General features: G+C 39.4%; 1 protein-coding gene across 7 annotated transcripts in view; it reads right to left on the reverse strand.

Annotated features, from left to right (window-relative positions):
- Positions 1-14720, reverse strand: part of LOC117352039 (anoctamin-3-like) — a 115557-nt gene that overhangs the window by 39734 nt on the left and 61103 nt on the right. For all 7 annotated transcript variants that reach the window (XR_004537560.1, XR_004537564.1, XR_004537562.1 and 4 more), the window contains one exon: positions 8433-8560. Coding sequence is in view for 2 of the 7 variants with exons in the window: in XM_033928046.1 (XP_033783937.1) it covers positions 8433-8560 (128 nt within the window). In the remaining 5 variants the exon portion in view is untranslated. The remainder of the gene's footprint in view (positions 1-8432; positions 8561-14720) is intronic.

Consider the following 14720-nt stretch of genomic DNA (forward strand, 5'->3'; position numbering starts at 1 on the left):
TATGTAGACTGTGTTCTTTCCACTCTTACCTTGTGTTATTGTGACTTTAGAATTTCTGTACTGTTGCTTTTCATGCTGCTATGCCAGGCTTATAAATGCTGAGTGATCTTATGTAGTTAATCTCCATGAGCACCTACAGTATTGGGTTTTGGTTCTGTTTTATTACTTATTTCTTCTCCCTGTGTGACCTATCTTACACTCTGTTTCCCACCTTATTCTTAACTCTACTGAAGGTTAATATCATGACTTCTCTCCAGATGTCTTAAAATATTCATGTATTCTGGTACAATTTATTACACTTACAATTTCTTGCTCACACACCACATAATTTCTACTTGCTTGCAGTTTCTGAATTGCCTGTGTTCCCAGTTCTTACCTCATAGGAAGGTTTATGTGATCACCTTTTTCTTCATTTCATTCATTGGCCCCGGCTGATAGTTTTATATATTATAATTTATTTATACTTTACCCCTTTAGACTCACTGCTGCTATAATGTACTTCATCTTGGGTGTTATTTTAACCCCCCCTTACTTTGTCGTCCAAGGTACAATTTACTAGGTCTTGTTTTATGTTACATCATATGTGTAAAAATTTCTCCAGTCTGGCATGATTTCAATATTTAAAAAAAAAAAAAAAAAAAAAAAAAAAAAACTTTATCAACATGATATTTGAAAATGAACCCTAATACCTATTGGCTTTCATAGTATGGAATATATTGAGGGAAACTGGAATTGACACATGTAGGTGCCTTTGCTATAATTGCTTGCTCCTTATGGGCACCACTATTACACCCTTGTTCTACCCTGGATTGTAGACAACCTGGGACACTCTCCTGTTGTTACTCATTGGCTCTTTAATACAGCCCATCAAATCTTCACAATGAGGATTCCATATAGTAGTGGTTAGGTTTTGGGTATACCACAATGTATTCCTCATACAATTCTAATTACTCTATAATCACGCAGTTCCGTGGTATAATTCCCCATACAGGAGATTGACTATGGTTATCTTCACGATATGTTTCTAAATTTCGCTGTACAGCTTTTGTCACAAATATACCATTGGCACCTCTCTTGATGTCGTTGTACGAATGTATTCATATCTTAGTAGGTGCTGCCTTGACGTGGGACCATGTGCTGTTTACACCTTTCACATTATTATTATGTGCCGTTGGTTCTCCTCTTTTTGTCATTACAGGTATGTAAATGTTATGTTCAACACAGCGGAGTTTTGCTATACAAGCATAGGCTCAGTTACACGTCTGTATATCATAGCGGTATCATGGATCATGTATCACATGTCTTCATATGCTTCTTATTCTTGTTATACATAATCCCAATTGTTAGTTCATCCTCATTACATATGGAAATATTTTGAGCGCTTGTCTCTTTGCTGCCCTACTGGTCTCGCAGTTTGTCTTTTCTTCCCCTCATTTAGCACTGTTTTTGCTATGATGACTCTTGTTATTAGTCATCATGTTTTTGTCACACAGAGCTCTGATGATACCTGTTTCTTGATGTATTGTGTCTCTGACACTACCCTATTGGTTTGCAGCTCCAGATCACTTGTAACTTGCTGTAATATAAAATCATTCTGTGATACTTGATGTCACTGTCAATAATATCTTTGAACACCAAGGGTCTTAACAATCGTATTAAGGCAAAGAAAATAATGACATACTTGGAACAAGATTCTCCTGATATTATCCTCCTTCAGGAGACACACCTCAATTTTTCTGATGCCTTAAAATTACATAGAACTTGGGCCCACCCTGTGTTTTTCTCTCCTGCTATAGATAATCGCGGGGGTGTGGTTACTATCATTAGGAAAAATATAAACCTTGCTATAATTTCTTCCTCCTCTGACCTGAATGGCAGGTGGGTTAAAACGGTCATTCGTTTCCACCAACAAGTATATACCATTTTGAATATTTATGGCCCTAATGTGGACTCACCCTCATTTTTCTCTGAGATTTCTTCCACCTTGTTGTCAGATGTTGGTTCCGCATACATTATAGGTGGGGACTTTAATTTAGTAGTTGACCCAACCTTAGACAGGAAATCACAGACTCATTACAAGAAGCCTAAAGCATGGTTTTATTTGCAGAACCTGATTTCTGATCTTCATCTGATGGATATTTGGAGAACAATGCATCCTAAAGATCAAAACTATACATTTTTCTCACATCCACATCTCTCTTACTCTAGAATAGACTTTTTTCTTACCAGCTGCTCTATTAGCCCTAATGTCACCCACTCTGATATTCTGCCAATATTAGTGTCCGATCATGCGGCCATCTCAATGAAAATTGATTGCGGCCCGCCCACTACAATTAACAAACAATGGCGTTTTAATGCATCCCTATTACATGAGGAGGGATTTAAGGAGATAATCACCAAGGAAATCAATGAATTTTTTCAGCTAAATCTACCTGATCACACTACTTGGACTTGCCTCTGGGACACTTTTAAAGCGGTCATCAGAGGAACCATTATATCCTTTAATGCTAAAATTCGCAAAAAACAGAGAAATGACATTACGTCCCTGGAAAATTCTATAAAGCAACTAGAGGTATCCCATCAACAAAATCCCTTGGACATCCCGTTATTACAGAAGCTTCACAAAACACGCATGCGCTTAAACACAATTTTATGCTCTAACTCTGCTACTGCGTTAATGCTACAATCCGCATCGTATTATTCGGATAACAACAAATGTGGCCACCTTCTGGCCTCATATCTCAAGAAAAAGGAAGAACGGAGCCATATTTCCTCTATAAAAACACGTACCAATGAGCTCACTGTGGATCCTGTTAAAATTGCTAATGAGTTTCAGACCTTCTATCAAAATTTATACACTACGGAACTTGTAAACGATAACTCTGATTTTTCATTTACGGACGATCTTGCTCATCCCACTCTTTCTGACTCAGACTGCTCTAACTTGGCTGACCCTATTTCTCAGGAGGAGCTCTTAACCGCTATAAATGACATGGCTTTGAAAAAGGCTCCCGGTCCTGATGGTCTCACAATTGAATTTTACAAAGCATTTCATCCTGTCATTTTACCCCATTTTTTAAAATTTCTCAATCATGCCATAGAAGATGGTTCAATATCAGGAACTTTCACCGAGGCCACTATAATTGTATTGCCTAAACCGGGTAAGGATCCACAGTGTGTACAGAACTACAGACCCCTATCTCTAATTAATACAGATGCAAAAATATACGCCAAACTTCTGGCCTCCCGTATGCAATCTGTCATCAAGCATTTAATTGCATCTGATCAATCGGGCTTTATTCATGACAGACAGTCATACAATAATACAAGATTATTCTCTAACATTATTAATTATCTCCACACTTCTGATCAAAAACTCGCTGTCCTAGGCTTGGACGCCGAAAAAGCCTTTGATCGTGTAGAATGGCCCTTTCTGTTTTACGTTCTGAAATGGTTTGGTTTTCCATACGAATTCATTCGCATGATACGTGTCCTTTATACTTCTCCTTCCACCAAAATCAACATCAACGGGGTTCTATCGCATACCTTCCATCCCACTAGGGGTACTAGACAGGGTTGCCCTCTTTCTCCACTATTATTTGACCTCGCCTTGGAACCTCTTCTTCTAGCAATACGACACAATCCCTTGATTTCTGGTTTCAAAATGGGAGATATAGAAACTAAACTCGCGGCATATGCTGATGATATTCTCCTATTCGTTTCTCCTGATTCCATACCGCCTTTACTATCCACTATATCACGTTACTCACAGCATTCAGGTTACAAATTGAACAACAATAAAACTGAAATTATGGCCATAAATTGCCCTGAGTTACGCTGTGAAGCTACAGATTTCGGGTTCCACTGGTCGGACAATCGAATTAAATATCTCGGTGTATATTTTGGTCCCACTATGGAAGAAACTTCTGCTTATAATGTTGAATATATTACAACCATGGTGCGGGATCTTGTCAACCGCTGGTCTCCTCTTAACCTGACTTGGTGGGGTCGGTTAGAATCCATAAAAATGATGATCTCCCCTAAAGTTAACTACGTTCTTAATATGCTTCCTTTTCTGCTACCAAAATCTTTTTATACCTCTTTGGATACCATTCTCTCGAAGTTCCTATGGAATATGAAACAGCCACGTATTGGACTACAGAAACTTAAGGCTAGTAAAGCTAATGGTGGGGTTGGTTTCCCTTGCTTCTATCAATATCACATCTCCTTTCTGCTCCGCCAATGTTCATCATGGTCAATGAATTTCAACGATAAAGAATCACCATGTTGGCTCTTGCTTGAACAAGCTAAATACGGTGTACAACCCTTGAATCTCATTGTTGATATGGAAGTCCCTTCCACTTTCAAGTCAGACGCCATCTTCACTTCAGCTAAATCAGCTCTCTCATTTCTGGATAGCCTTATGGATGTTAAATGGTCTTCCTCACTACATACCCCCATTTGGAATAATCCACTGATTAAAATACAAAACTCCACTGTTTCTTGGCACATTTGGCAAAAATGTGGGATTTGGTCGATTAAACATATATGTCATCGTCACACCTGGTTGAGCTTCACAGAGTTGGTCACATTATATAATCTTCCTATTAGCCAACAATTTAGGTGGTTACAACTTACTCATTGTCTGAGGAAGGCTTTCCCTAAATTAGAGACTCTTCAGGAATCACCAGATTTGCTGACTTTTATGACTAAACTCTCAACACTACGCTCTAAAGGCGTAGCCTCTTTATGGTACAAACTAATACAATTGAAAAAATTTGAGTTTCACCCCATTAACTTCTCTAAGTGGTTTGACGATCTACATTTTATAGCAGATGACGATTCCTGGACAAAAATATGGTCTCACTGCTTTAAATCTCTTAAATCCTCCTCTCTGCTCCAATCGATGTATTTTCTGATACATAGGGCCACATGGACACCTGTTCTCTCCAACAAGATTAATGCTAATCTACCTTCTACATGCTGGTCCTGTGGTACTTCTACTGGTACTTTAGTTCATTTGCTTTTTTATTGCCCCCTACTCCAAAGTTACTGGGCAAGTGTTTGGCGAACTATCTCAGATATTTTCTCTATACAAACAGACATTGACTATGCTCTTATCTTGTTTGGTAATTTTGAAGGCATTCATATGCATGACTATTCTGAAGCCCAGCTCTTCCGCATTTTAACGGCGCTGGCTCTCCAGAACATCCTATATAACTGGAAAAATCTGGCTAATGTTGAATATAACGTGTGGTGGAACTCTGTATGTTTAATAGTTAAATATGAAAAAATCAATGCTGAACGACGCAATGCTTACAAATCCTATTGTAATATTTGGTCACCTATAGTATCTTACTGTAATATGGACCTTAATGCATAAACTTGGCCTGCTTGGTTTGTTCATTGTTCATTCTCATAATGTATGTATATTTTCCCATACTTCTAAATGTACTGACAGTATCATTATCTCTCGCTGATAGCTTACAGCTTGTTCATGATATATTGATGCATTATCCTTTAAGCTGCTCTGTATACAATCCCTACTATTGTTATTTTACTGCTCTGTTGTGACATGACCATTACTCGTTGTTTATTCTAAGCTTGAAAATAAATAAAACTTTTTTGAACTTAAAAAAAAAAAGTTGTCTAAGCCTGTCCCCACATGATTTTATGACAAAGACCAGTATCCAATTTTGTAGCAGCCCTCTAGACCAGTGGTTCCCAACCCTGTCCTGGAGGAACACCAAGCCAATTGGGTTTTCAGGCTAGCCCTAATGAATATGCATGAAGCAAATTTGCATGCCTATCACTTCCATCATATGCAAATCTCTCTCATGCATATTCATTAGGGCTAGCCTGAAAACCCGATTGGCCTGGTGGTCCTCCAGGACAGGGTTAGGAATCACTGCTCTAGACCAATACCATCCTATTTATATCTTTTTGAAGAAGCGACCTCCAAAATTGTAGTTTTCCATGATGCAGATTCGCATCCAATGGAGGCAGTGCATAATTATAGTCCTCATCCATACTCCACTCAGGCTTTCCCTTAATGTCCACCTGAATGGTGGGTGGGGGGAGGGAAATGTATTTTGAGGATTAAAATTACTTAATTATAATATTGTAATCACATCATGTGTCTTATTGTATTAATAATTGGGAAGAGGATGGGAGAAAATGATTGTTTTATGTATTATTTGTGAGTTAATAGTGCGTTTTATGCAGTATTTTATGTTCAATTAATTTTGTATTGCACTGTCAATGTTTGAAAATCAATAAAGATTTAAAAACAAAAAAGTCCACCTGAATGCAAGTACTGTACTATGGAAAATAGTTGCAGCAGAATACATAGCCAAATTATACCTACGTGACCAGGATAGCAGCATTCACACAAGCATCCCCTTAAAGAATTACCTCCATCATCTCAACGATTCTCCTGAATTAGAAACACCTCTTGTAATGGCGACATTTCCAGAGTGATGGGCTGTGTGCTGTGCTCTGCCTCTGCGTTTCGTGGATCGCCAGACCCCTTTATTTACCAAACCCACTTCCTCCCTCACACTGCAGGGGCTGCTTGGACCACATTTCTACCACTGCCTGTGCCTCCTAGCACTGTGTTTCTCTGCACACTACAAGCAGGGGATAATGCAAAGGGAAGCTTCTGCTCCAGTGTGGCAGCTGGTAAGCCAGCGCTGGGAACAGTGAGCAATTGTCTTATACTGTGCCAGGGCATTTTTGTGCCCCAAGGGTCAGCCTCTTGGCCACGGAACTGTAAACAAATACACCAGCTCCTTCAGAGACCATCATAAAAACTCTGAGCTTTCCTCTTAGAGATCTTTTGTCTTTTATCCCAAAGAGACAAGCAGACTTCTAGTATCAGAGCTACACTGAAAAAAATAATAAAAGAAGCACAAGTGATTGTTCAGAATTAAAGCTAAGTCCTCTGCAGGTACAGGATGGGCAAAAGTGAACACGAAACAGGCCACGTTGCAAAAGACAAAAGACAATGACTTTCCTCCTCCTCTTGAAGATTTTCAGTGGCGTAGGAGCAGGAGGAGGGTGCAGTCACCCCTCCTGCTCCAGAAGATGGGAGCCTGCCTCGAAGGAGCAGGAGGGACCAGGCATCTCTCCTGCTCCCAACAATTATAAAGGTACCAAGGTGGGTGGGCTGGGCCCGACCGCCTGGGCCGACCAGGGGTGGACTGGGGGGTGGGAGGCCTAGGAGCAGGAGAGACCGAGCATCCCTCCTGCTCCCAACTTTGGTGTCGGGGGTGGGCCGTGCTGTATCGGGGGGGGGGGGGGGGGGAGTGCTGCGCTGATTTTTTTTCCGTTTTAACACAGATGGCAAGAGGGAGTTGGCACCTCTCTTGCTTTTTTCTCTGGGGGGGGCGTGGCAGAGCAGAGCAGGGCAGGCAGAAAAGATCGCGGCCTGGGGGGGTGTCGGGCAGATCTCTCTTGCCTATTCCCAGACTCTCCTGCTCTCTGCCACCATTCCCCGCAGTGCAGGCCCGCTTTAAAACCACGGGCTTGCACTGCAGGGAATGGCGGCAGAGAGCAGGAGAGTTCGGGAGCAGGCAAGAGAGATCTGGGCTGGGCTGAGCCCTGACAGCAGTGACAGGAGGCTGCTTCTCCTGTCACTACTGTCAGGGTGTGCGCATGAGCGGGGAACGCTCTGGCCGTGAGAAGGGGGAATGTAGGGGGTGTGTTAATGATCGTCTCCATTTGCATGAAGGCCTTTACTGAATCAGTCGGCTGGCATGCAATAGGAAACGGATCATGCACGGTTTGGAGGTTTAGTGAATCCTGCCCTAAATGTTTTATACCCCAGGTCAGTGCAAAACATTTGGGATGGCTAAACTTTTGTTGGCACCTAAGTTAAGAGGGAAACACCATTTAAAACACTACTTTAAAAAAATGTCAAGGCGCTTTTCAGCACCCCAAAAAAAACCCAAAACCCCAGCACCAAAATCACGCCTCTGGAAGTGCCTACTGACTAGGGTTACCAGATTTGTGCAGTGACATCTGTGGTTTGCTCAGTGGTTTGAACAGTTCAGTGTTCTTTGTCATACAAATGTGTGGAACACTGGACTACTTATATGCACTAGGTAGGCTTGCCAAAAAACTATCTCACATCTGCCCTGAATTTATGTCCAATATTTACCATCCTGAGGCCCTTATAAAGGAACAAGTCATTAAGTTCTGATAACGCTATCAGGTTGGTGTTTCATGAATCACGCCCATAGGACCCCTGAGGAAGATTTTAAAGGTCGAAACACGGACCTTGTTGGGTCCTCTTCATTGACTTTAGTTATGGATGAACTTAACAGCTTCGAACTTGAGGATTTACTGCTTGTTTCAATAAAGCCTTCATCAGTAACATCTGGTTCCACAGCCTTTTTTGCTTTGGACTTTATAAATCACGCTACCATTACCTTTGAAGATTTATTCCGAGGTTCTGTCTTCTGTCTGTTGAGCTTCTGTTGAATAAGTAGAGATTGATCTGTACGAGAGTCATAACCCCCATGTTCCGAGTCATCTGTGCAAGTGTCTCTTCCAGTCTCTACAAAGAAAGAAACGGAAGGCAGAATCTTAAGCATCACTGAACTTATTAATTTAAGATGTATGGTGGTATATGGGACAGAATATTACCCATATTATCAATAAACAGAGTTATGAAAAGTAAGGAAAATGATAGAGCACAGAAAGGTGGGTAATCCCTAAATTATCCAACTGGCTTGAATAATGTGGGCTTTTATTACTTGTACCATTTGGATTTGCCCCCAACTTCTCTTATGCATGCATATCAGTGCACACAGTTAATTTGCATGCACAACTTGATTAATTGGCTTAATCTGTGCTAATAATTGGCAATTAACACCTCCTAATTGATGCTAATTGGCATGAATTAAAAGTTACATGCACAATGTGGAAAGCACGATTCTATAAAAAGTATGTGCCAGTTGTAGTTCATTAATTTGAAAAGGGGGTTGTATTACTATTTAAAAAGGCAATAGAAGACCTTCAATCACTATCCTCACTGGACAGAATGCCAGGAAATCAAAATAGTATACAAATTAAGTTTTATTACATATATACAATATTTCTAGCCATAATCATTGATTAAGTACAGAGTTTGAATTAATACGTTACCGGTTATTACATCATTATTCTGTCACTTTCCATACGATCAGGAGGCTTACTCACAAAATATCATCACACAGCTTGTCAGTAGTGGAAATGTCCTACAAAAGCATCACTAGATTAGTAATTATACTAACCATAATAGTACTTGTTCTGTCCTTGTGGAATTGTTATGTGGTTTATGGACTATGCTGTAAACCAACTCGGACCACGATGGTATCCTATGGCAATATCACTCAATAAGGACCGAATGTGACACGTATGTGAAACGTATGATATGAAAGGATTATTAATATTGAGTGACACTGCCTAGGATCCATGATAGCTGTTAACGAGCAAGGACTTTTCAGCACCTATTGAGCAGATCATTGTCAGCTCAGGCAAGCTAACACATAACATTCCACAAGCATTCAGTTAACTCAATCCACAAGCATTCAGTTAGCTTAATCCATAAGAGGGGGGATGTGTAGTCAGATTGGTATTAACACATACTAATTGGTAAACATCCACAAGGAAGGGATGGGAAATTAGCTCATGAGGCAAACACATACTAATTAGTAGGAGTTTCTCACACATACTGATTGGTAAACATCACCCCGGCATTCACTTAACTCAATCCACAAGGATAGGGGGATAAATACTGCTTCCCCTAGAAAGAAAGTTACCTGTAAAGGAGAGAGGACATTTCCACTACTGACAAGCTGTGTGATGATATTTTGTGAGTAAGCCTCCTGATCGTATGGAAAGTGACAGAATAATGATGTAATAACCGGTAACGTATTAATTCAAACTCTGTACTTAATCAATGATTATGGCTAGAAATATTGTATATATGTAATAAAACTTAATTTGTATACTATTTTGATTTCCTGGCATTCTGTCCAGTGAGGATAGTGATTGAAGGTCTTCTATTGCCTTTTTAAATAGTAATACAGGGGTGTGGCCAGGGGAGGGGCTTGGGCAGATCATGGGAATTCCTAAAAGTTATGCACATGAATATGCATGAGGTAGCTTTGCATCTCAAGGAGGCAGTGCATGCAAATCCATCTCATACATATTCATTGTGGATATCCTGAAAACCTGACCTGCCTGTGGCTCTCGAGGATTGGAATTGCCTCCCCCTGTTATAGAATATGCCGATCCACGCACAACTTAGGCACAAGTATTTACACCTGGCTTTAGCTGACTTAAATGGGTGCACCTAAAAGTTATGCAATGCACTGGCATTTTGCGTGATTTTAAAAAAAGGTACAAGCACCTTATCGAATCGCATTATGCGCCTCTCTTTTTGGTGCTGTATATAGAATCAGGCCCTTAGTCCGTATTCTCTATAGGGTGCCAATCGTGCGATCGGACTGTATAGAGAATCGCGCGTCCACGAAAGTAGCCCAGGATTTTCTGGGCCTACATTTCCAACAGCCTATCTATGCCATGAATCGCACCTATGTAGGCTCTTTACGGCACCTAACACCACTTCTGGCATTAGCCAGGCCCATAGTGGCATTAAGCACTGTACAGCACCTATGTAGGCATGATTCCGACACCTTTTATTGAGGCGTCAGTAGGCACTTAATTTTTTTTACTGTTTAAAACAGCGTCTCTCAATTAACTTAGGCACCGGTAGAGTGCCTACCGGTGTGTAAGTTTTGGCATCGTTTATAGAATATCCCCCTCAAAGTCTATCAAATTACTTTACTTCCTTTTAATTGGAGATGTGTACGATTTCCAAATCCAAATTAGCTTACAGAGTAATGCAATGCGCATTAATCACGAGTGTGCAGATGGCTGAGCTAACTTCAAATTATACATGGGAATAATAAGATTTCAAAGAGAAATCATGTCGATGCTTTTAGGGTCATCAAAGAAAATTGTGTTATTAAGAAAGCAACTGCCCCCAGTTATGACCTGAACGGTATCTTTGCTCAAGTTAAGGTGTAAATTAAAAGGGAAAGAGGTCATAGAATTGTTTTGCATATTATTACCCTAAAATGACTCCTACTGCTTTTGTCAAACAACGAAAAAGCTCAGAGCAGATACAATCTGCCGTCTTCTTTTTCTTCACTGGTTTTGATTGATAGCTTGCTTTAAGGTCCCTACACAGCTCCCAGTCTTTGGAAGCAGCGATTCAAAGAGCAGGTGGAAAAATAATCTGCTCCAATCACAAGGCATCTGCTAAGTCATATTCACAGCCTAAGGAAGACATCCACAGTTTTGATTTCTACAGACATTCCAGAGTTCTGCAACACAGAAAGAGCTTCAGGAATCTCCAGGGTACCTGGGACATTTCAGAGGTGGCTTTTCTGTTATAACATAACATAAAATCGGATTTCCATAACCATAGAGTGCTATGCGGTTTACAAAAGATTGAGTTAAATTAACATAATTGAATGAGCTCGATAGAATGGAATTCTAATTATCTAAAAATTTAGTGAATATCAGAGTTTTTAATTGTCTTCTAAAATGTAAATAGGAATAAGAAGTCGGTAACAAATGCCGAAAGTCTTTATCATAAAGAGCCACCTGAAAAGAAAGGGTGTGGTTATGATATCTTTTAAATTTGCAGCCCTTGACAGACGGAAATACAAAGAGAACATGGGATCGTCTAAGGTTCCTCTGAGAGCCAACTGACCGAATCCAACTTAAAGAGGAGCCTGACCAAACCCAACTTAAAGAGGAGCCTGACCAAACCCAACTTAAAGAGGAGCCTGACCGAACCCAACTTAAAGAGGAGCCTGACCAAACCCAACTTAAAGAGGAGCCTGACCGAACCTAACTTAAAGAGGAGCCTGACCAAACCCAACTTAAAGAGGAGCCTGACCGAACCTAACTTAAAGAGGAGCCTGACCAAACCCAACTTAAAGAGGAGCCTGACCGAACCTAACTTAAAGAGGAGCCTGACCGAACCTAACTTAAAGAGGAGCCTGACCAAACCCAACTTAAAGAGGAGCCTGACCGAACCTAACTTAAAGAGGAGCCTGACCGAACCTAACTTAAAGAGGAGCCTGACCAAACCCAACTTAAAGAGGAGCCTGACCGAACCTAACTTAAAGAGGAGCCTGACCAAACCCAACTTAAAGAGGAGCCTGACCGAACCTAACTTAAAGAGGAGCCTGACCGAACCTAACTTAAAGAGGAGCCTGACCAAACCCAACTTAAAGAGGAGCCTGACCGAACCCAACTTAAAGAGGAGCCTGACCAAACCCAACTTAAAGAGGAGCCTGACCGAACCCAACTTAAAGAGGAGCCTGACCGAACCCAACTTAAAGAGGAGCCTGACCGAACCCAATTTAAAGAGGAGCCTGACCTAACCCAACTTAAAGAGGAGCCTGACCGAACCCAACTTAAAGAGGAGCCTGACCAAACCCAACTTAAAGAGGAGCCTGACCAAACCCAACTTAAAGAGGAGCCTGACCAAACCCAACTTAAAGAGGAGCCTGACCGAACCCAACTTAAAGAGTATACGAGCCTCTACTGGTAGCCGATGTAATTCCCGAAAAAAGGGAGTTACATGATTGAACATTTTCAGTTCATGTAACTCCCTTTTTTATGGCAATCATCTTCCTAATGTAACAAAATTGATGGAACACTAATGATGTATATAACGTGATTTTAATCAAGGGAAAAAAGATCTCAAAATACCCCTAAAGTGTGATCAATAAAGTCACAAATATTTCGGGGTTAGGTTTCAAGTTTCAAGTTTCAAGTTTATTAGGATTTTATATACCGCCTATCAAAGTTGTCTAAGCGGTTTTTACAATCAGGTACTCAAGCATTTCAGGTTTTTACAATCAGGTACTCAAGGTATCATCACCGGTCAAAAACCCTTGAATTTTTAATATTTTTAATTTTAATTGATTTTTAGTCTTTTAAAACATTTTATTCTTTTATTATAAATATAGTATATGTCTATTTCATGCTTGAATTTTCCTTCTAAACTATTGAGCATTCAAATGACCAGCAACTATTGGTTCAATACCGTAATAATCATCATGCTTATATTTAAAGGATAGTAAGCACTTATCTTTGATAACCCAACGGAGGCCCGGTCCGTTTCGCACTAATGGGCTTCTTCAGGGGGTAATGAAAAGGCTTATTAAATTGCCAGTTGAATTTCCATTTTGCTCAAAGATTTTTAAACAGAAGAAAAATATGAAAAAATACATTATATACCATATTTTACTGAATAAATCATTAATAAACTACATAAAGCACCCAGTGTACTATTATTGAAACCATAATTTAATATATATTGTTCTATATAGATTTTCTTTAATTTATGTCATGTTTAACATTAAGGTGTTATCTCCTTAAATTTAAATGTGTCTAAGTTAAATCAATAAATCAATTGGTTGAAATATAATTTAAATGTTACAATTATGACTACAAGCTCAATGTTTTTTTGTAACAATTTGAATGTATCTCAGTTAAATAAATGTATCCATTGATTAAATGTGTTTTAAATGTTACAAATATGGCTGCAAGCTCAATCTCTTATTTGCAACAATCGTGTATACTGAAATCTACTGTCCACAGTGAATACTGAAAATGTCTTAAAGCTTGATGGTCTTTATACAAACGGCAGTGATTTCAAATCTGACCATTTAACAACTAGATAATACTTGCCGTTAATGAGACTTTCATAGATTCCACGGTGAATTGTAAAAAATAAATAAAATGGCGCTCGTATTTAAACCGAACGCTGTGAACTTGTTAGCCAATCAGAACACTGATACACAACTGATATGTTTCTGTATATTAATTACTTTTAGAAAATTTCTTAATGTGTTGGTTTTAAAATATTAATGAATATATCAAAACTTGTTTTGTATACAGCAATGTCGACATTTAAACATTTGAATAAATCCACGATACATCAAGATTAGTTACCATGAAGCCGACTTGAAATTTGTCGGTGAAAAAATGTTACAAATATGGCTGCAAGCTCAATCTCTTATTTGTAACATTCGGGTGTATTGAAGTCTACTATCCACAATGAATACTGAAAATATCTTAAAGCTTGATAATATTTATACAAACGGCAGTGATCTCAAATCTAACCACTCAACAACTAAATAATACTTGCCGTTAGTGAGACTTTCATCGACTCCTCACCGAATTGTAAAAAACAAAATGGCGCTCGTATTTAAACCGAACGCTGTGAACTTGTTAGCCAATCGGAACACAAATACTTGACTAATGTGTTTCTAAATATTGATTACTTTTAGATAATTTCTTGATGTATTGATTTTGAAATGTTCATGGATGTGTCAAAACTTATTTTGTATACAGCGATGTCAACATTTGAACATTTAAATATACCCAAGGTACATCAAGATTAGTTGCCATGAAGCCGACTATAAAATTTGTCGGCGAAAACAGAATGTTCAAAACAGTATTTATAGCTTTGTATATATCAACCCGGACTGTTGTACTTAATGTGCAACATTCATTAAGATCTTAGACACTTAAATTGTATGCCTTACAAAAAGTTGAAATATACCTGCAATGATGTATGCCGCCATTGAAAGCAATTGCTCGATCAAAAAAAGCATAAAGTTTAGTTTAAAGATAGCGCTGAC

Source organism: Geotrypetes seraphini, chromosome 19, assembly GCF_902459505.1.
Source record: "Geotrypetes seraphini chromosome 19, aGeoSer1.1, whole genome shotgun sequence".
Taxonomy (NCBI): Eukaryota; Metazoa; Chordata; class Amphibia; order Gymnophiona; family Dermophiidae; genus Geotrypetes; species Geotrypetes seraphini.